Here is a 21,000-nt window from a genome sequence, read left to right as displayed (position 1 = left end):
TGTCCTCAGCAGAAAAAACTGAGCTGAAAAACGTGTTAAAGCACTTGGCTTTCTCCAGATTATCATGAACGATACTTCCGTTGTGATCGAGTGGCGGGATAGACAATTCATCCTTTCTGTTTTTTTTTATGTATATTAGGGCGTTTATATATTATTAGGGGTTTATATAATATCAGGAGGTTATATACTATTAACGGTAATATAAGAGGTTTTACAGCGTCTATATAGCGACGCCGGAGCGCTTCATAACTGGTGCTTTATTTTAGGCTAAAGAAAAACAAATTACACTGAACTCGCTTGAAGTCAACAGCTGGAATCGACCTTCCTCAATTTTTTTTACAACTCTGAAAGTGTTTTTCTAAATATGAGGAGAAGAAATTCAATTTATATGTGGGAAATAACATGTTCGGGTCATTTCGCAAGTATATTGACGTGATCACAACTGGCGATATTCATTTATTTTGCAGGTACTGCCAACCTTATGCAAGGTCTTGGGCAAGAGTGGGTGGCCATGACCGTACAGAATATATGCACATGACAAGAAAGCGCACTTCAAGATAACTGATCGTCAACAGCGACAAAATTCGCACGGTTCTTTGTACAGAGTTTGATTGTGACCGAAAAAAAAAGAAACAAAGAAAATGTGTCGGGGGCGTAAGAGGTGAACACGGGGCACAAGAACAGGCTCAGAGCAGGTTACAATACATTTTGTTTTTTACTCAGGAGTGCGTCTGTGAACGCATCAAGAGTGGGGCATTCAACCGTTTGGGCATCCACTGCATTCCAGATACGTGTCGTCCTAGGGAAAAAAAAAGAGTTCTTGAACACGTTGGTTTTGCACGTGAAATGCTTAGCCTTTCTGTTGTGGAATGATCGGGTCGCACGCGCATTTGCGGGTTGAATATATCGGTTTTTGTCTATTCGCGTTTTTTCGTTGTACAGTAAATAATAAAACTTTAATCTTCCACGATCAACTAGTCCTGGCGCAGCTTACGTTGAACGCAATGTGTAATGAAATTTATACGTTTCATTACGCACGCAAAATGTGTCGAAGTAAAATGAGTTGCTTAAAGTGCGTATGAGCCTAAATAAGGCTGCGTACATTTTTTGTTCACACACAGCCTTCGTAAAGTGTTGGGTGCCCGATCATTTACTCGTAGGACACAGGGTTCTCAGCCGCACCGTGTCTATAGAAAGCTTACCTGTAATTCGGTAAAGTAGGCGTCCGGTAGCCTTGTAGTGATGCCTGCCACAGAAACCAGCAACCTGTGCTCCCAGACTGAACCCAACGAGGTAAACTCTGGAGTAAAAACTAGTGCCTTTGACCGATTTAGCCATTTCCTTCAGCAGCAGAGAAAGCAGGGCGCCAGGAATCGGAGTGTTGGCTGCTGCAACTGCATAGTTCGGAAGTGCTGCTCCAGGGCCCCAGTCAACGATAATGACATTGTAGTTGGCCTGAAAGGGCGGCCACATCGGGGTATGCAGTCAAGACAAGGCAGTGTTTTAAAACGCCTCGCACCAAGAACAGTTATGTACGTTTAATTACTATATGAGAAAATATCTTTCTAATTATCCTATGTAAGACCGATATACATGGTCTGCAGAGTAATACAAGGACAGCAATCATCATCATGATCATCATCATCAGCCTGATTACGCCTACTTGTCTCTCCAATTAACTCTGTCCTTTGCCAACTGCGGCCACCGTATCCCCGCTAAATTCTTATTCTCATTCGCCCACCTAAGTTTCTGCCGCGCCCTTCTACGCTTGCCTTCTCTTAGAATCCACTCCGTTAACCTTAAGACCAGCGGTTATCTTGCCTTCGCATTACATGCCCTGCTCAAGACCATTTCTTCCTCTTTATTTCGACTAGGATGTCATTAAACCGCGTTTGTTCCCTCGCTGACTCTGCCAGCTTCCGGTCTCTTAACGTTACACCTATCGTTTTTCTTTCCATAGCTCGCTGCGTTTTCCTTTACTTAAGCTAGACCCTCTTTGTTACCCTCCACGTTTCTGCCCCACAGGTGAGTCCCGGTAAGATACAGCTGTTGTATACTTTTCTCTTCAGGGATATTGGTTAGCTGCCATTCATGATCTAAGAGAACCTGCTATATGCGCTCGACCCCATTCTTATTCTAATTATTTCCCTCTGATGACCCGGATCAAGGGGTCTCTACCTGCCCTAAGTAGACGTATTGCCTTACCACTTCGAGCACCTCTCTACCAGTTGTGGACAGCAATATCTGACGGTAAGCTTCTGGCACTTCGAAGATAAGTGCACAGAGGCAAACGCGCTAGCCGGGCAATTCACCCTGCCTCTCAATAATATTTCCGATATATTAAGATGGCGGACTGTTCTAGTAAGGTGTGACACTGGTAATACACAGCGCGGGTGAACCAAGGCACACTGAGAGATTGGCTTGTTTCTCCCGCGCTGTACCCCTTCCCATGTGGTAAGTAGGCGCCCAAGCCAAAAATATTTGTGACGTGTAGAGTGCGCTCAGCCGGTTGCACATCTAATGACAGCCCTAATTTGTGGCAATGTTAGAGCATTATATCCAGCTCGTTATCAATAACTGGCCAGTGGACATGTGGGTTACATGAGGATGACGTTATGATGAATGGAAAGGCGCGATCTCACTCTTGGCTACTCCGTAACTGGCACGGAGACAAAGCTCAGCTAATGTGTTCTTTCATTGCAGTCACGTGGAAGAAATTAGTAAAATCAGTGTTCTACAAGTTACAGATGATTAATTCATTACAATTGCTTCATCTGAAATGTAACTTACTTTAATGCTCCATTAGCCACGTAATTACAAACAGTAATCGATTATACTGAGCTATTTTCCTCCCGATGCTGTTATCCTAAGACTTATACACGCGTGCTAAAATACCTACCACTCCTCTCAAGCATTCCTTCCGAGTGCACATCAGGCCAAGTGTAAGGTTCGATACCACCAAGTTATCGAACAAAATCATTCAAAGAGTAATCGATTAAACGCTTAATACTGCAGGATACCAGGGCTTTGTAAGTCACAGGACCTCTAACTGTATACTTAGCTACCCTTCAGAACACAAGAAAATTGTACATAATAACACAGACACCAGTTTCACCAGAGGAGCAGCTGCTCGTTCAAACGTACTTTGCATCAGGCCCCAACAATCAGCGATGTGTTGTGTACGACCTGGCAAAGGACAGGGTTAATTGAAGAGACATCGAAGAGGCCTTTGACCTGCAGTGAGCGTAGTCCGGCCTATGATGATGATGGCGGTGGTGGCAGGATAACTAATATCAGCAACGCATATAATGCTAGCCGCACGTCGCATGGGGAACGGCACCTTCCTCGTGACATTATACATCTTTAGCATACTGTGTACCTTGTTACCGGTACTAGGGTACCGGGAGTCCGCGCGCAGCCAATGCACATGCACTAATTGCCTAGACGGCGCCAGATGGCGCCAGGTACCCGGCAGTTGCGCGCGCGCCTGAAGCATCGGGACCGATCAGGATCGGGCAGGATACGCGGGAGCCCAAAACGTAGACCCAGATACGATTGTGTCGGCATCATAAGCAGTTCTGAAGGATCGCACTATCAATACTACAGTAAACGATGGTCAGCCAACTCCCGAGCTCCACCTTTTACAACTATCGGCATGTAGACAACAAGCGGAGGTACAGGCTACTCAGCACCCTGAATAGCCTTCGATACGTCTACAATACACAGCTGAAGCACTGGTTCCAGCACGCGACTACTCCATGGCTATCTGCGAACGTCAAGCAACGCTTCGCGGTTTTTGTTATTTTGTCAGATGAATGGCGAGTCACGTGGTTCAGCGCAGCTGCGAGGCGAACGTTGAATCCCGTTGTTGAACGCAGTTCCGAAGCTGAGCGAACGCCGCCGACTCCGCGTGCCGCTGCAGCGCCGAGGCGCGGCAAATCCCATGATATGACGTCCCAGCCACACCACCGCTCCACTGCTTGAAGGTCATTCTTCGGAGCGACGTGACCTTGAGGCTCTAACAGGTGTGGACTTGGCGCTGACAAATCTAAACACCACGAAGAAGAGGACACCTTTTAATCCTTGCCTCCCCACCACCTCATCGGAAACCAAGTAACAGGGATACCCTCGCGTGTTCATAGGGTTTGTGAGGTGCCACAATTTAAAATGTACTGACTTTTCCTAAAAGTCGCGCACTCTTCTGCCAGAACAGACATCGCGTCTAGCCTTGTCTATGTCATATCACAGCTTTGCTTCCTTGTCCACTAATAAACTCTGCATGACAAATGAGTTGTTGGTACTTCACTTAAAGAAAAGAATGGCGCGTTTATCACAACACTGTTATGGCAGCTTAGTACCTAATATAAAAATGAGCGATTCTGTGATCCGTATGGCAAAAAGTAGAAAAGTTTTGCTTACGTAGTCAATAAAAGCATCCTTGGTTTCATGCATCCATGCAGCCTTTCCATTTTCGGTGAAGCCGTGTATAATGGCGGCGAGTGGCTTCTTCATATTCCAAGAGTGAAGTTTAAAATGCATCTTCCACGTGGTGTGGTTGACGACCACTCCCGTAGCATTGCGGCTGCCAAAAAATGTAAATCTAGTTCCGACTGCGCTGGGCTTCGCTGGACCCCCGATGGGCAGTCCCATTCTGTTCTCCGTTCTGAAGCAGCCTAATTCGTCGTAGCAAGTGTGGTTCCAGCGCTGAATATTGATGAAAAACAGGGCCTGGAGGGTAAAAAGAACTCCTGAAATGGCGCCCGTTTGCTAGGACTAGAACCGTTACAAACTCTATTCTCTTTGTACTTCTACACTCGCTTTCGCACGCGTAAGTCGTAGCCAGAGTTCTGCTTTAGTGAATTTCTTTTGTTGAGTGTGTTGGGGTATTGGTGTGGCAGAATAAAGTAAAAATATAGGTGTAGGTCGGCTGTGAGGAAGGGGGGAAGAGGGGGAGCAAGGTGGGGTGGTGGGCATGACGGGGAAGAGTGGGAAAGGGTTTGCCTAGGCATCGACACTGCAGAAGTCGCCGTAATTTCGCCTGATCTTACAGTATATGCCGCGATCGCTGCAAAAAGTCCCACACAGCAGCCAGCAGTCGAACTCGCGCTTGGTCGGTTGGGGCTCGGATGCACTTCCCTCAGAGCAAGGTGCGGTCAGTGCGTTTTTTCATTAGTTGCATGCTTAAGGATATTTCCTTATTTCCGCAGCTAATAACTGGATATAGATTTATTCACAACATCGCCGTGCCACAAGGGGCTCTGGCGGGCGCACGTTTTGCCTTAATACGCAAGCTGAATATCGCATTAAACAAAATTATCCGCCAACACTGCCTCAGTGGTCGACGTTAGCCACGGGAGCTTCAAGTGTTTACATTAGTGTGCTGAGCAAATGTGGAGAAAACCAAATCCAAACATCCGCGAATGTTTCCTTTCCGGAAACGTCCCTTCTAAGACACAAACAGCGCCACATACTTTTTTTTGTACTAGTATTGAGATTTATACCCACTTTAGCTATATCCGGTATAATACCACGTTATATCAGCTAATAAATTCTATAAACGTGTGCATCACTACTCGACGAATCGTTTGACAGCGTCCGGAACCCTCTGAGACAAACGGCTCAACCGTAATGATCGTCTGAAGGTCCTCGGAATACGAGGGTGGATAGGTTGTCAGTTGGAATCGTACACATATTTTGGGCTTCATCTCAATTAGTAGTTGTATCCTCAGGAACATGACAATTCATTCGACAACATTTGGAAACTTCTGCATCAAATAGGCAGCCCCCAAACTTTCTTTAAATAGTAGTCCCGGGGGAGGGACCCACTTCCGTGGCCGCTATACTGACACATATATAACGGATCAAAAGTATGGGTACCAAATGCGGTGCCACGCGCCCCCTGATGGTATGTGATAAGTGTGACCACGGGGTTACTGTTTTGGTCAATTTGACCTTCACTGCAGATACAGGCGTCCTTGACAAACGTAAGCAGTAAGAGATCAAACTCTTAAAAATAACAACAAAAATGTCGTTAACAGGAAGAGTCCTTTTTACAATAGCTTTCTTTTTCCATCCGCTTGGTACTTATGGTGTCTTCGACTGGTCGCTCCCACGATCCGGTTCGGATTTGGCAAAGTGAGAGCCGCTCTAGCTCCGAGCGCATAGCGAGACCGGTCAAGCCGAATGGTCTGCAAGTTTTCAGAGCGAAAGCGCAGGGAGCAGAAAAAAGACGTAACTTCCGGAACCGCCACACCGCCGTGGCGCCGCCGCTGCCGCTGGTGTCAACGACAGCAGCGACGGCGGAAGTGGCTCTGTCACGTGAATACATCTCGGTGCCGCTCCGACTTTTTTCTCGGAGCGCCTCAGAGCGCTCTGAGTTGGAGGCGGGCGCTCTGAAAGAACCAGCCGAATGTAGTCAGAGCGCTTGATTTCGACCAGCCGAACATGCGGCTGCATCTCAGAGCGCTCTAGAGCGATCTGAAACGACCAGTCGAAGACACCATTAGAAAACAGCACAAAGAGTTTCAAACAATTGGACGAGCTATCTCTTAGGTTGCTTTGTGAAAAAAAGAAAGTGCTCACTTACGAACTATGTCAACGCGAAGGAGCAGCACATGATATCGATCAGACGGATCGCAGCTAAGTTGGATCTTCTCTTAAGTTGCCCCCACGTATACCTCAAGTGTGATCCAAAGCGTATATTAATTAATCGATGCGCACAAACGTGCTGCTTTACTCATTGGAGGTATTGTCATGGCTTGTACGCGTTTGAATTTGACTTGGTAGTACAGCAGTAACGAGTACAGTGTGTCACTGTGAGGATTGAAGAACAAGATTATGAGCTTGACTATGAGATTGTGATTATGATATTGATTATGAGATTATGAGCTTGAATTAAGAGCTTCTTCGTATGAAACTCTATGCTGGAGATGGGCCAGTTGCAACCGCCCAACACAATTACAAGATACGGCAAATCACTTTTAAAAACTTCTGACCGCAGTGATGGCCTAGTCGTTTGAGCATCCCCCTCGCATGCAGGAGGTGCGGGGTTCGATCCCCAGTGCCACCGGATAACCGCCCGTGATACAATGGGTACAAGCTTTCCCCTGGTCTGGTGCTCGACTTATTTAAGGTGAAATGCTTGGGAATTGGGTCTTTGACCCCACCTCGAGTAAAATAAAAACCTTGTGCCATGGCGCTCATTGACCACAGATGCACTTGCACCATAAAAATTCTTTATCATCATCATCATTTATCACTTTAAAAAATTTTCTACCTTATTGGTCGTCAGAATGTCGTTGCTGTGCGACAACGCTGATGCCTAGTCGCACGATATCACTTAGAAAATAGAAGATAAGCATTGATCTTACTTGTTTCACGATAGAGGACTTAAAACTGTCTTTAAGTTTCCCCATCAGTGAGTCAACCAGCCCACCAGAAGACGAGGCACGCTCTGAAACTAATTTTACATTATTCTTGCGCTTGATGTATTCAGATAGGAGACGAAAAGCTACCGTGAATGGCAGTCTTCGCATTGCCTGAAAAAAAAAATTAAAGTGCGGTTAAGTTAAAATATGACTGTTACCTTCTTCATTGATCTTCAGAATGAGCTGAATAAGTAATGAATGAAATAGAGACACTTGATCCCTTCCTTGACTGTGAACTTTTCTTCAGTGATATACAAGTATGCGTAGAGCACTTTGTGTGGCAACAAGCGCATCGAACATTGTTTCATGCAACATCCAAAAAGTTCCTCATTTATCTACTCGTTGGTGGTAATGTCGCTCAAAGAGGCGGGAGCTCTCGTTTTGTAGAGGGTGGTGGGATTTGCCTAGAGGCGTTACCCATATGTTTTTCCTTATGGGTTAAATGCGATTTGCTGCTGTCACCTACATGTTCTATGGGATGCCGATTCTGAGAAGTTCATTATACGATGTCAATGGGATTACCGGCCTAAAGCCGACAGGCGTCTTTCGAGGAACTGGAACTCGTAATAACTAGAGTGCGAATAGTTCATATAGAGCAGACACCAGGCGTATCGTAGCTCTGTGCTGTTGTCATTTCTCTCTGTAACGTCCCGGAGCACTCAAAAAGACACTTCTGATACCAGAAACCAAGAAGTCCCGCTCAAAGTTTGCTACCGACCCTTTAGTTTCATTCCAGGGTGACGACCTCTGTCGAAGATATGCAGGCAAAGCGCACTTCTTCTAAGCCTTACAGGTGCCCAGAAATGTTTTCGAAACACTTCACTTCACTTTATTTTCCTTAAAGACCCTTTTCCAGGGTGTTACATAAGGGGTGGGGTTTACAAAATGAAGGAATCAACAGTGCTTGAAAATGATGATGAACATGTTATGGCAGCAATATTATGGGGAAGGCCGTTCCGTTCAGCTGCTGCACGAGAAAAAAAATGAGTTGGCAAAAACAGTGGTACGGCCACGTGGACGCAAAACTTGAAGAGAATGACCGATGCGATGGGACCTGCGTTGTGGAAGTGCGCAAATGTATGGTTCTTGTTTTAGTGGTGAATAAAAGAACTTGTGAAACAGGACAAGACTGGCTATGCGACGGCGACTAGAAAGATTAGCTAGACCTGACTGATATTTGAGGGATGATATGCTCACGTCGTACGAGTATGAGGAGTGAATGAATCTGATAGCCCTGTTTTGAACAGCTTCGATAGCGTGTGTTAAATATTCTTGATGAGGGCTCCAGATGGGTGATGCGTATTCAAGTTTAGTTCTAACGAATGAGATGTACGCTTGTAGTCTTACGTGTTGTGGGGCTTCCCGTAGGTGACGTTTTAAGAAACCTAGTGTTTTATTAGCAGATGATATCAGGTTAGTCACGTGCAAACGCCAAGATAAATCATTAGAAATGGTGACTCCTAAGTATTTATATGGCTGGACGAGGTCAACTGGGGAATTGCAGACTGTGTATTTCACGAACATTGCAGAAAAGCCTAATTAATAGACAGCCTAAACACGCAGCCATGAAGTGAAGTGTATATGCTTCGTAGTTGCCAGCCCGACCTGCACAATGCACCCCTCAGTGGCTTTTTGCGCTTCTAGTCAGCGAGGAAATTGATGTTATTCGTTATTTCGGTGCTCTGAAAACTTTTGTGGGCACCTGTACGTGTATTTGTACTGTGGTAACTACCCAGGAAGCACTCAGACCTGTAGGGGTCAAGAGAAGAGCCGCTGCCTCATTCGAGATATTTGGAACGCTGACGTCCTAGATCTGGCAGAAGCAAGACCAGTGGGCAGCATATCTTTGGCGAAGGATGATAGCGTACAGTCAAAGGCCAAAGTTTACGGGACGCGGTTTCGCGGACAAATATTTACTTCGGCGTTCCGTTACGTGCCAGTGTGCTGCTATTCGTTTCAGAAGATGAAGTGTTGTGTGTTGTGTTGGGTCTTATGGCACATAGGCAACTGAGGCCATCATGCGCCAAACACAAGGTAGAAGATGAAGCACAAGTTGGCATTCATGGATCTATGCTTTCGATTGTCCTACGCCGGCTGACTGCTCAGATACGTTTTGCCGCGAGCCCCTACGAGGCAAGTTTGGCGATGACTGTACAGGCTGTACATAATGTACAACATATTGGGAGAGGTTGCGGTAAGACATCAAAAAGAAAATGCCGGAACACACTTTTGCCAGTTCTGTTTATAATTTACTGAAGAATAAAATAGCTCTGTGCGATTACCTTAATCAGCCTAATCAAGGCTACTGTGAGGTCGACTAATGCTCGGCTCCACTTTTCCTTTCCTGATACATCTTTACGCCGTAGCGCTAAGCCTGTTCCGAGAATTCCTTTGCCATTTTGGGCTTTGGAGGTTGCTGTCTTTGCACTGATGACGACTGCAAAGAAATTATATCAGCGTAAAAGCAATTTTCTCATGAGCTATAAAGCACACACTCCGCGGATTTTATTTTAGCTCCGTCACCCTCATTCTGAAAACAGTGTCCGGTGCCTTTACTACCTGGCGCTTGCTTTCAGGTTACCGTCTTCGCAAATGCGACCATGCACTTGCTATTCCAAGCGCTGTATAGTTTATTCTGGTGGCCTGATTTTTGCTCACCGGCCGCTCATAGCATGTACATATTTATCAGCGGGTTCGATTGGTCACCATGCTTTCGGTTTATGTGGAGAATGCGTGTGATTAGGTCCTTTGGTATGAAAAAAAAAATAGCGTCACGTGGTTTAAGAAACCCTCGCCAAATCTTGCACCTTTTTGGTCAAACGTTCTTTCTCTTCAGCAACACAGTTCAATAATCCTTTATGAATTTTCTTTAGGCAGTCTACAGACAGTTTACGTAGGTCGCATCGAATTTTGTGTTGTAACTTGGGAATATTGTGCGCTGCAAACAACTCAAGGTTCTTTTCTACATTCCTGATCGCCCAAAACTGACAGCGTGTCATTCTATTCTTTCTTCGTTTCCCGGCAGCTCCGGTGGAATTTCGATAGAGGCGAAATTCTAGAGGCCCGTGTACTGTGCGATGTCAGTGCACGTTAAAAAAACCCAGGTGGCCGAAATTTCCGGAGCCCTTCATTACAGCGCCCTTCATAGCCTGAGTCGCTTAGGTACGTTAACATTCATAAACCAAACCATCTTTCTTCGCTCATTTAAGAAGAGTTCACGGACGGCGAAAATTTTACTCTGACTCTGAAAAAGCTCAGATGCAAAAAATTTGGTTTGGTTTGGTTTGGTTTATTGCGGTTTAACGTCCCAAAGCGACTCAGGCTATGAGGGACGCCGTAGTCGAGGGCTCCGGAAATTTCGACCACCTGGGGTTCTTTAACGTGCACTGACATCGCACAGTACACGGGCCTCTAGAATTTCGCCTCCATTGAAATTCAGCCGCCGCGGCAGGGATCGAACCCTCGTCCTTCGGTTCAGCAGCCGAGTGCCGCAACCACTGAGCCACCGCGGCGGGGTAAAAAAAAATTGTGTGTACGACCAACGCAGCGGATGCGGTAGATAGCATACGCTGTTTGTCTTGAGAGTTCCTTGCTTGTGATGACAACCTGCTGCGATGATTCGAATCTCCTGTCGCCCCGTTCCACTCTATGCACGTCAGAAAGCTCTTCATTTCGTCATTCCTGCACACTGCGTTTGGAAGCGCATGAAATCTGATGAAGACGACGATGTCCTCAAAGCACAGCGCTAGAGAGTGGCAGTACCAAACCCAGGCCAATCTTCCTACGTGGGTATGTGGAAAGTCTGCATAAGTCAACAACAACAACGCCAGTCAATATAACACAAAGGATGGAAGGCTGCGGCAACGGTGCAGTGGTCTAAGGTAGCGGCCACCAAAAACTAATGCGTTCCCGCCACCGAAGGTTCGAATCCCGGTAGCAGCCAATTTAATGCACTCCCCGAACAGGCATGACTTCGCCGACTGGTTTTTGCTGCAACAATGTTTCTGTACTTGTTGTTGAAAATATTCGCTGAAAAAAATCGAGTAACCGCGCGGCAGCTCAGTGGTTAAGGGCGCTCGGCTACTGAGCCGGAGTTCCTGGGTTCGAACCCGGCCACGGCGACCGTGTTTCGAAGGAGGTGAACATAACCGGCGCACTTGTGCTGTGTGATGACAGTGCACGTTAAAGGTACCCATGTGGTCAAAATTATTCCGGAGCCCTCCACTACGGCATCTCTTTCGAAGTTTCTTCTTTAACTCCCTTCTTTATCCCTTCCCTTACTCTGCGGTTCGCACGTTCACCGAAATGTGAGACAATTACTGCGCCATTTCCTTTACTCAAAAACCAATTTTCATAAAACGAGTATGAACCCCATGGTTGGAGTCCTTTTTTCGGGCTTCCATTGGCGATGTCCCTACGGCAGCTCTGTTGACGAGCCATTTCTGGCCCTCAGGGCCTTCATTGAGCACGGCGGCCTCCCAATGGTCAGGGGCTGGGGAAATAATGGCAGACATGCTCTTGTTTTGCTGGCAGACCACATAGCATGAGGTATAGATACGTAATTTCACCGCAGTGCCGACATTCAGACCTGTAAAGTTCTAGGTACCAGGTGTGCAGTGATTTGTGGGTATGAAAGGGGTGGTTTTGTATCCTTAAAGGTGTTTCTTCATTCGTGCTAAAAATGTTTCGAGGGTTCGAGAAATAAATGGTCCTATCGCATAATTTATCCAAAGCACTGCTCGAGATATCGGCAGCTTAACATGCGGGATGGCAGGACGCGGCGACGGCGCAGTTGTCGAGCCACAAGCGAAGCTGATCCCTTCGCGCCACTGCGGATCAAATCCCGCTAGCATCCAATTGTATACCTTTATTTCGCACTCCTACAGGGTGTGACTTCACCAGCGGATAAGAGGATTTATGCTCCAAGGAGCCTCCTCTACAATCGTTTAATACACAATAGGTAATGCTGCAAGTCTTGAAACTAGGTGTATGAAGTACTGTGAATTAGAGGTTAAATACAACGAGGGCACTCGCTGGTTAGCCAAAAGGGCTAATTTGTCTTCTCCTCTTGGTTTCTATGCACATTAGGCTCTCTCTGAAAACAACGTCCGGGATATTTCCTATACCAACATGTAGAGTGAGGTAACAGCTCAGCAGCAACCGCTGCATCGCATCGACGTAGCAAATCCGTCAAAGAAAGCTTTACGGTGTAAATATTGCAGCGTGCAAATTGCGCAGGCGCCGTTGTGGGAGGACCAGGATCCAGGTATAACATTAGCAGCGAGCCAAAGATTAACCGCCGATTACGCTCCTCGGTAATGCGATTTTTGAGCTCAGCTGCTGCGGTAACTCGAACCGTAGGTGACCAGATACGAAACACGCAGTGCTGAACAGAGGCAGGGCTGGTGTTAGCGCACACAGCGCTCCGCCACCGATTAGCCTCGCCTCGTACGAACGGCCAGCGCGTTAGGAGTGTCCTACTGTAGCGCCATCTCTGGCGAGCGACGCATACCTTACCGATGACGTCACCGGCGAGCAGACGACGGCACGCGCTACTCTGATGCCGTAATGGTGCCGCGGGTCGCCGCCGCTCAACCTGCCCTCACGCTCCCACCGTACGCACCTGCTCCGCTATCACCGTCTTCCATCCCACGCTGCTCGCGCGCTCCGTAACGCCGACGGCAAGGCACGCCACTCAACTCGGGAACGGGTTCTTAAGAGCTGCGCTGTGGAGAGCCAGTGCCATGCCATGACTCACAGCCGTGTGCTAAGTAGGACGGGTATGGCTACATCACCTGAAAAGTGCAGCCTTATGAGCTCTCATATTCCATGTTCGCATCAATAGCACTGCGCGATATGGAAAGCAAACTTTCACCACACAGGATAGGGAAGAAAAAGAGCGGAACAAAAAAAGATATGAAGTTCAAAACCTAGGTTATCTCATTACAGCCAGACTTCGCTAGTGTGAGCTCGTTCTGCTGGACCAGTTTGGTCTGTCGTGCAGCTCCATCATTACGCCAGTATTGTTGTGATCGGCACTAGGGCCCTTCCGAGCCAACCGGACACTGGATTCCTAAGCGTAGTCGAGGGCATGAAGCCTATAGCAGTCGCCTCCTAAATTAGTAGCTGAAGAGGCCTCGATGAAATTCAAGAGAAAGAATAGTACTCTGCGAGCGGGAGTCAGTAACTCTACACCTTGCGCTGCTGCCATTCTTCACCAGATTGCGCAGGCGACTCGGCGACGCTGTTGGCGGTCCGGTACAAAGAAGACCTTCCCGGAATCACCTGCCCTGCAGCAGACCCCGGAAGATCTGGAACTTTGCCCTATGTTCCTGCCAGTGCTGCCCGATTGCAAGGTGCAGGGCCTGGCTGTGAGGGAATGCCGCAATACAGAGCGACGACGGAGGTCCTTGAAGAGCGTTGAGCAGAGACCCGAGGAAAGAGGTCGCTTCTCTAGCCACTCCGCGACCACCTTGTCTAAACTTGAACAGTGGTGTAAATAAAGGGCGTCCGCAGAACTTCTTCTAGAGGAGGGGGGGGGTAATGGCCAGGTATGGGGGAGGCGGTAGGTTAGCACCGAAGCGGCATTATTTGTGGTCTAAACTGCGCACATGAAACAAAGATTAGAAAGAGCATTAGTGCTAAGCTTGGTGAGCATACACCATACTTTATTAATGAACAAAGAATTGAACTTAATAAGAAAAATGCCAAATGTTACTATCACTTAAGCGTGCTAATCCAGCTGTGTAGTTGTTTCCTGCTAGTGCATAAATAATATTCGTAATTCCAGAAGGGGGGGGGGGGGGGGGGGGCAACCGCCTCCCTTTCCACCCTCTTCCGGACGCCCATGGTGTAAATACATGCAAATTCAGTTTCCACCTCCTTTCTCCTGGTTCTCGCGTCCCGCATGCGTTCATTCCTTCCACCGATGCTTCGCCGGCGATCTTTTACCTCAAGAACTTCCAACCGCAACAGCATGAAGTTCGTGAATTTTCGCAAATTTCTTTTCAAGCGCATTTTGCGTTAAAAGTATTTTCGTTTTTTACTTTAAATGCAAGGCTAACGTGAGTTTTCATAGTGTCTAAATTTTCGAGTCGTAGCACTGAGTACGTACTATACCACTTCAACGTGAATCTGGGAAAAGATTTAGCAAGCAGTTTGTTCGTCACTATTCACGTCTCACTGGAGCCAGGGTAGTGGAGAGTGAAGTCTTTGTCAAAAGTATACAGTCCAAGGGGTGTTGCTTTGGAGACTCCAGCGCGGCTCATCTTGCAAATTCAGGGCCCTAATCTCGCGAAGGCGGGAGGAACTTAAGCACATTTGACAGTCCTAAGCTTGGGGGTTGATGTCTTAAGATCCCCGCCACACGGCTTGCAAGCAAACTATTTGGGCTGTATATTTTTGATAACGCCTGTACATGCTTCAGTTCTGCGTGTCTGCAGACTCAGTGCTCTGTAAATTAAGGTTGCCTATTTTCATTCGTACCTCGCCAAAAAATGTGGATCCATTTGTGTACGACAAGCTGCAGGAAGGCATACTCAGCAGTGCATTCCTGAGGGCTTGTGTTTTTAAATGACATAGCTTGCATTTTGGTTCGGTGAAATCTAGCATGTGCGAAACGTTCAACGTGGTACGTAAAAGAACTCTTCGCACCTCGTGCCCTGCTTGTTAAATAAATATAAAACTTATTTCTGCAGGTTTCTGAGGCCGTGTTTTTTCTAGCGACCTGCCTTCTACGTCCGTCCACGTCTATGTGCAAATACTGTGCACGCATTGTGTGTGAGCGGACAGATATACCGTTGTCGGAGTCGTTGAAGGATGGATTATGCCTTAGCGCTCATGTCATTTCTGTCGCCATTCTCACACTCAGAGAAACTTGTTCTGAGCACTGTCGCCGATAGGTCTGAGCAAATTTTATTTTTTTGAACCGCTTTGCTGACGCGAAAGGAAGACGGATTGGCAAGTTTTTTTGTAGACATTGATGTTCCTGGCCCCTATTTGGCGCCGGTTGACGCTGAGAGCTCTGGTCGAGACATTTGTCTGCTGTGTGACCACCCTGTTAGTCTTAGAGGGCTGGCAGTTGCACGAGATTATGTCATATTTGTTAAAACGGGTGAAGCTGAAGCACGCTTGAGAGGCGAAGTGCCCCGTGACCGGAAGCTATACGGGGTCTTTCATTATTACCTACCTGATCGATGCTCTTGATTTTCATGCATGCTTCAAATGCTAGCGACCCGTCGCACTCTCTCCATAGTCTTTTTATTTTAAGCACGCCGCACGGCAGGTGGATACCACATTCATCATCAGAGGTAGGGGCTGCCCACTTATCTACGTCAGGTGGTTTCTTATAAATAAATTTAACAGGTAGTTTCCCTCCTTCCCTTTTCTCGTCTGGCATGACACGGTGGTGAACGACACAGCATATGGATTTCTGGTTGAATGGAGAACACATGGTCTCTTCGGGGAACAGAGAACTGAACAGTATATAAAACTTCCGCAGCGGCACAGCAGGACGTGCGCAGGAAAATAGCAGGCAGGTAACACTCAGCTACAATACGCAACAGAGCTGACTGCTCCTTCGTAATAACTTTCCACTTAGTCGGGCTTCGTCTATCTGGCTAAAAGAGGCCTGAGAAAAACAGAGTTGCAACACACGACACCCGCTTTTATAGTCCGTGGGCATCTACGTGAACGTTACAACGTTGGGTCGAGTTGTCGGTCAAGCTGCGATTAGCCCGTCGGGCCCATACAAACACTAGCTGGTCGGGCTGGGTCATACAGACAGCAGGAGGTGGGTTGTCTCACCTGGCCCCATCTGCCGGTGGAGCGGGCTTAATTCAATTCCTTTCAAAAACCAAAATTTCGGGTTTGGGCTATTTGGTCCACTGAAGGATTAAGACGAAAACAGCACCACTAAACAAGGATGTGGAAGGAACCGAAAAGACAGCACGCGTCTGTTCTGTCATTTGTGTCTCTTCCATATCCCTAGGAGCTCATGCAGGAACTCACTACATGTGCCGCTGCGCCTACCAGGTCACTCACTGAGTGGCTTGACTCGCTCGTAGCGAGTTCATGTAAATGCGCAGTGGTTGATTGCGGATAACCTTGCTCATCACGACGCGGTACTCGAGGGCACTACCATCGGGTTCCCTTTGTCGAGCTTGCCCAAGCATTAATCTCCCTCGCGCTGGTACCCTCAGCTTCGTCCCCATTCCGGAAGCATGCTGTAAACTTGCCGTAAACTGTAAACTTCTTGCTGTAAACTTCGCCACTTGTTTGCGGTACCTGGTTTGCAGGACGAGACAGAGAGAGGGAAAGCCGCCGCGGCAGCCAACGTGAAACTGCGCTGTACGTGGCGTCATCATTGCCTAGATCACTTTGCGGAGTCAGCTGGTGCTGATGGTTCGTTCTACGCGTTCGGCCAAGAGTTCATTATTTTTCACCCCTTATCCAGCGCGCCCGCCGGAGATGCTTGACATTAACTCAAGCAGGGTTATACTATTCTTGCCTTTTTCCAACGATGCAAAAAAAAACATCTGTGCATTCACCGATCAGTTCACCTGAGACAAGCTGATACGTGAAGCGAAATGATAGGACAGAAAATTGCAGAAAGAAACAAAAGTTCATGTAATAGCAGTCGCTGTACGTACCGAAAACAGAAATAATGAGCATTCCAGCCAAAACTGCTCGTTGCATCTCGATCGTTTCGAGGATTCGAAAACTGGAGAAATTGCTGAAGAGAGAAAAAACCATGACAAGTGCAGCCGTCGTGCTCTTCAGGTAAGACCTCCATGCATTCAGCTCATAGCACTCTTTCAAAACTGATATAATGTCAGTTGTCTCCAAGAACTCAATGGTTATTGCTTGACTGACTATAGTTATTAAAATGAGCTTTCCTTCTTGAAACACGATCGTGACTGCGGAGCTATCGCATGACATAGCTTACGAATATGTTAAGTACAAAGTCCATTCGTTTAGGACGCGGTAATTGTTAGCGTTCTTTTTCAACTTCAAATTTCTGTACAGATCATATCGTTGATGTTTCAGAGAAACCTTTGCTGGTGACGGTCTACTTGAAATCTTGTCGACAGTATATAAAGTCTATGGCACGCACCATGGCATCGCTCTCGCCGCTCGAACGCTTCCGAATGGCCCTGCCGCGTGGCTCAATGGTTACGGCGATCGGCTGTTTACCCGAAAGACGCGGGTTCAATCCCGGCCTCGGCGGCCGAATTTCGATGGAGGCGAAATTCCAGAGGTCCGTGTACTGTGCGATGTCAGTGCACGTTAAAGAACCCCAGGTGGTCGAAATTTCCGGAGCCCTTCACTACGGCGTCCCTCATAGTCTGAGTCACTTTGGGACGTTAAACCCCCGTAAACCAATTTAAAAAATGTCTATTTGGTGGCCAAACATGATTCAAAACGGGAACACTTTTTCAGAAAGTCCATTTTAGTGGTTCGAAATTTAATTTGGGCAGCAGGATGCAGAACGTTCTAGAATCGAGGAATTCTTTGACAGCCCAAACCATCGAAGCTGACCGAACATCGATTTAAGCCGCCGTACCCACGGTTGAGATTTTTCTACACCGTTATCTGTTAAGCCAGCTCTGGGCCGCAGAGTCAACACGATTAAAGTGCATTTTAGAGAACACTGCGGTAATGTCCATCCAATTTTCGTTCCTCATAAAAATGTATTATATTGCTCTTCTGCATATGTTCACCTTTATTCCGGCAACAAAAGGTGCATTTATTGCTGAGAAAAATGGAGTTCAATATGTAACTTCATTTTTCACCACCACTCAGTTCGAACTTGTGAACACAGAACATAAAGGGCTCGGTGATTAGCGTATAGAAAAGTATAGTCTCAGGGATCGATCGTCGCAAACAAAACCTGTCTTGACGTCACCGTAGTTTTGTTTGCGAAAACGGCCGATGGTGGAGATAGCTTCATTCTACTTCTAGACATTTTCTAGCTTATAAAAGCTCTTTTTTAAGTAATAGCGACCTCTTCTCTTTAGGGCTCGGTGATGTGTCAGTAGAGATAAATTTCAATTTTTCCTCAACTCACATTTATATGTCTGCTTTGAGCATTTTTTTCTCAAACTAAGTTCGGTATCGTTGCCAACAGCAAGTGCAGAAACTAACCATTGCAAGGTCACTCGACCATTAATTAGAGCCGTTTAAAATACACAAGAGTAGACAGCTGGGCAAGTTGTGGTTCGTAACACCATCACTCATCTTTCCAGCGTCCGTGGCGTCTACTCTCCCTCTCTCCGTGTTTTATGTGCGCTGAAAACATGAATCATGGTGTTAAAATATAACCCGCCGTAGTGGTTCAATTGTTAAGGGGCTCGTCTACTGAGCCGGAGTACCTGGGTTCTAATTCGACCACGTGCGGCCGCGTTTCGATGGAGGCGAAACGCAAAAGGCGCCCGTGGGTTGTACGATGCGACTGCACATTAAAGATCCCCCAGCGGTCGAAATTATTCCCGAGACCTCCACTACGGCACCTCTTTCCTCTTTCACTCCCTCCTTTATCCCTTCCCTTACGGCGCGGTTCAGGTGTCCACCGAGATATGTGAGACAGATACTGCGCCATTTCCTTCCCTCAAGGCCTATTTTCGCACAGTTCACCATCAGGGAGACCGTGGCGTTCGGTTTTGCGTTATTCGAGTAAATAATGAGTATTCTTAACTTTTGTCGCCAAACAACCACTCCATAATGCCAGTATATGCAGAGGGGATAAGCTAAGCAGTGTCATAAACCTTGCACCTACCAGGCTCTGGTCTCAGTCGTAGAAGTCCCAGGTAGTGGCCGGCGCCAGTTCTACTTTGCGGCAAATCTAAATCGTCACATCAAAATTCTGCGTTAGATCTGTACATGATGCTCGCAAACTGCGGCTTTACTTCGGTATTGAGAAATTTTTCGAACAAAGGCCATCAATAATGTCGGTGCTCGACATGTTCCAGGCATGTTCGCATAGCATCTGAAAGTAATATCTCGTGATATGAACAATTTTTTTTTTTCATAAAGAGAACGCGGCCGAGCGCTCATGTTAGCGTTTTTCAGGTATCTTCACGGACTAGCATTTTTTTTTATATCCTAACCCTCAACATAACGTACAAAGAAAACCAGCGTCGGAGCTATGAAATCTATTGTGGGCATTGAATTTTTTTCCGAATTTCATCTTCGTCGCGCTTTGTCAGTGATGAACAGGCGTGGCATTCTTAGAAACACTCGCATATGCTTGAAATCTTCGTGCATAAACAATTCTCCAGTCAAACTTGCTTTCGCTGTGGTCGAACTTCTGCGACTGTCTGGACTCGGCAAACTTTGTTCTCAGCATTGAATGCCTGGGCGTTTGTCGACGTTTTTCTTAGTGGATCGAGTGTTTTTCAAGCTGTGTCATTTTCACACCCAAGCTCTTGCTACCAACGAGCGAGACGAAGTCGAATTTTTTCTTTCCTCTGCAGCCTTGACAATTTGCAAGATTAGCTCATCTAGCTTGAGTCACAACAATTGCTATTTTTCATAAAACATAGCAATTCCCGTTTTGTGAATTGCTTGAACTAACTGGATGGATATTTACGTTTTTAACATTTTTTTTTTCTTACAGAAGTGTGGCTGCTCTCTTCAAAAGCGAAGCGGAGTGCCCACGTACACAAACCTCGTAAAAGTTATGACTTCACACTAGCGCGCCCGATTCCCCTCATATTGAATACTTTGTCTGAACTGGACGAATTATCTTTACATAAATATTGCATCCTATAGTAGGATACAACTTAAAAAACAGCAGTTGCTAACACTGGACCGCGGTCCGCGGCGTCCTCTATTACTCCGCTGGCTAACCACAACAGCAAACAAATCAGTTTTTTAACGTTTGACTATATATGTATCTGTGATGCGCCACCAGCGCCCTTCAGCACTATCGGCGGCCTGACGCTCTCTTAGGAACGAGACGGAAGGAGAGGAAAAAGAAGAGAGACGCGTGGCGCAAGCGGCGCGAGGAGACGAGCTCGGGCAACGGAGCAGGCGAGGTCGCGGCTGAACGGCTTCTTGAACCCGGGTGACCAGGCCTGGGGAAGCCATCCTCGCCCAGTTCCGCGCAACCAGGAGCCTGCTGTCTCCTGTCTCCTGCCTGCCTCTCGCTGCCTTGGAGAGCGGGCGCCGTGCCGGGCACAGGCAGGTGCTGCCTGCCCGGGGATCCTACCGGCCTTGCTGTCGGATCGCGCCTGCCGTCGCGTGGCTGGGACCCCCTGCGGTGAAAGGGTGCCTTCCTGGCCGTGCCCGGGTGTCCAGACCTGGGCGGCCGTCTCCTCTCTGGCGCGTCGTCAGCGCCACTGGTGCTGGTGCTCCGCGCTCGACTTCTGGCCGCAGGGAGAACAGCCCCGCGGAGGTACTTGGCCCCGGCGCCTTTCTGGCAACGGGCAGCGCAATCTCACACCGGAGCCACTCCTCGACCCTCGGCCGCACAGCTCCATACCCATCAGTGACTGCTCTCCCGTATTAAGTAAAACCATTTTTGTTATATCTACGGACGTGCTCGGTCTGGGACGATTTTTCTGGATCCTCC

General features: G+C 47.4%; 1 protein-coding gene across 1 annotated transcript; it reads right to left on the bottom strand.

The window, feature by feature from the left end:
• Window positions 1-478: 478 nt before the first annotated feature.
• On the bottom strand, window positions 479-19,309 carry LOC149331162 (pancreatic lipase-related protein 2-like). The gene is made up of 7 exons (XM_089555406.1): window positions 19,204-19,309; window positions 17,078-17,160; window positions 9,710-9,864; window positions 7,371-7,538; window positions 4,420-4,728; window positions 1,203-1,455; window positions 479-799 (listed from the first exon to the last, which is right to left on the bottom strand). The coding sequence occupies exons 2-7, from the start codon at window positions 17,121-17,123 to the stop codon at window positions 720-722; spliced, it is 1,011 nt and encodes a 336-aa protein (XP_089411532.1). The 5' UTR covers window positions 17,124-17,160; window positions 19,204-19,309; the 3' UTR covers window positions 479-719.
• Between the last annotated feature and the right edge of the window lie 1,691 nt (window positions 19,310-21,000).

The sequence above is a fragment of the Amblyomma mixtum genome, chromosome 8 (assembly GCF_055824585.1).
Source record: "Amblyomma mixtum isolate Tamu chromosome 8, ASM5582458v1, whole genome shotgun sequence".
NCBI classification, from domain to species: Eukaryota; Metazoa; Arthropoda; class Arachnida; order Ixodida; family Ixodidae; genus Amblyomma; species Amblyomma mixtum.
Note: the sequence above shows the minus strand (reverse complement) of the source record. Positions and strands in the feature narration are given on the sequence as shown.

What these genes read in the sequence shown, in the direction of transcription:
- LOC149331162 (XM_089555406.1), bottom strand. Translation starts at nt 17,123, where the DNA reads ATGCAACGAGCAGTTTTGGCTGGAATGCTCATTATTTCTGTTTTCG. An exon ending in AGGATGCTTTTATTGACTAC is followed by an intron (nt 1,456 to 4,419) that starts GTAAGCAAAACT and finishes CCGCCCTTTCAG; the next exon opens with GCCAACTACAATGTCATTAT. An exon ending in CCTACTTTACCGAATTACAG is followed by an intron (nt 800 to 1,202) that starts GTAAGCTTTCTA and finishes TTTTTTCCCTAG; the next exon opens with GACGACACGTATCTGGAATG.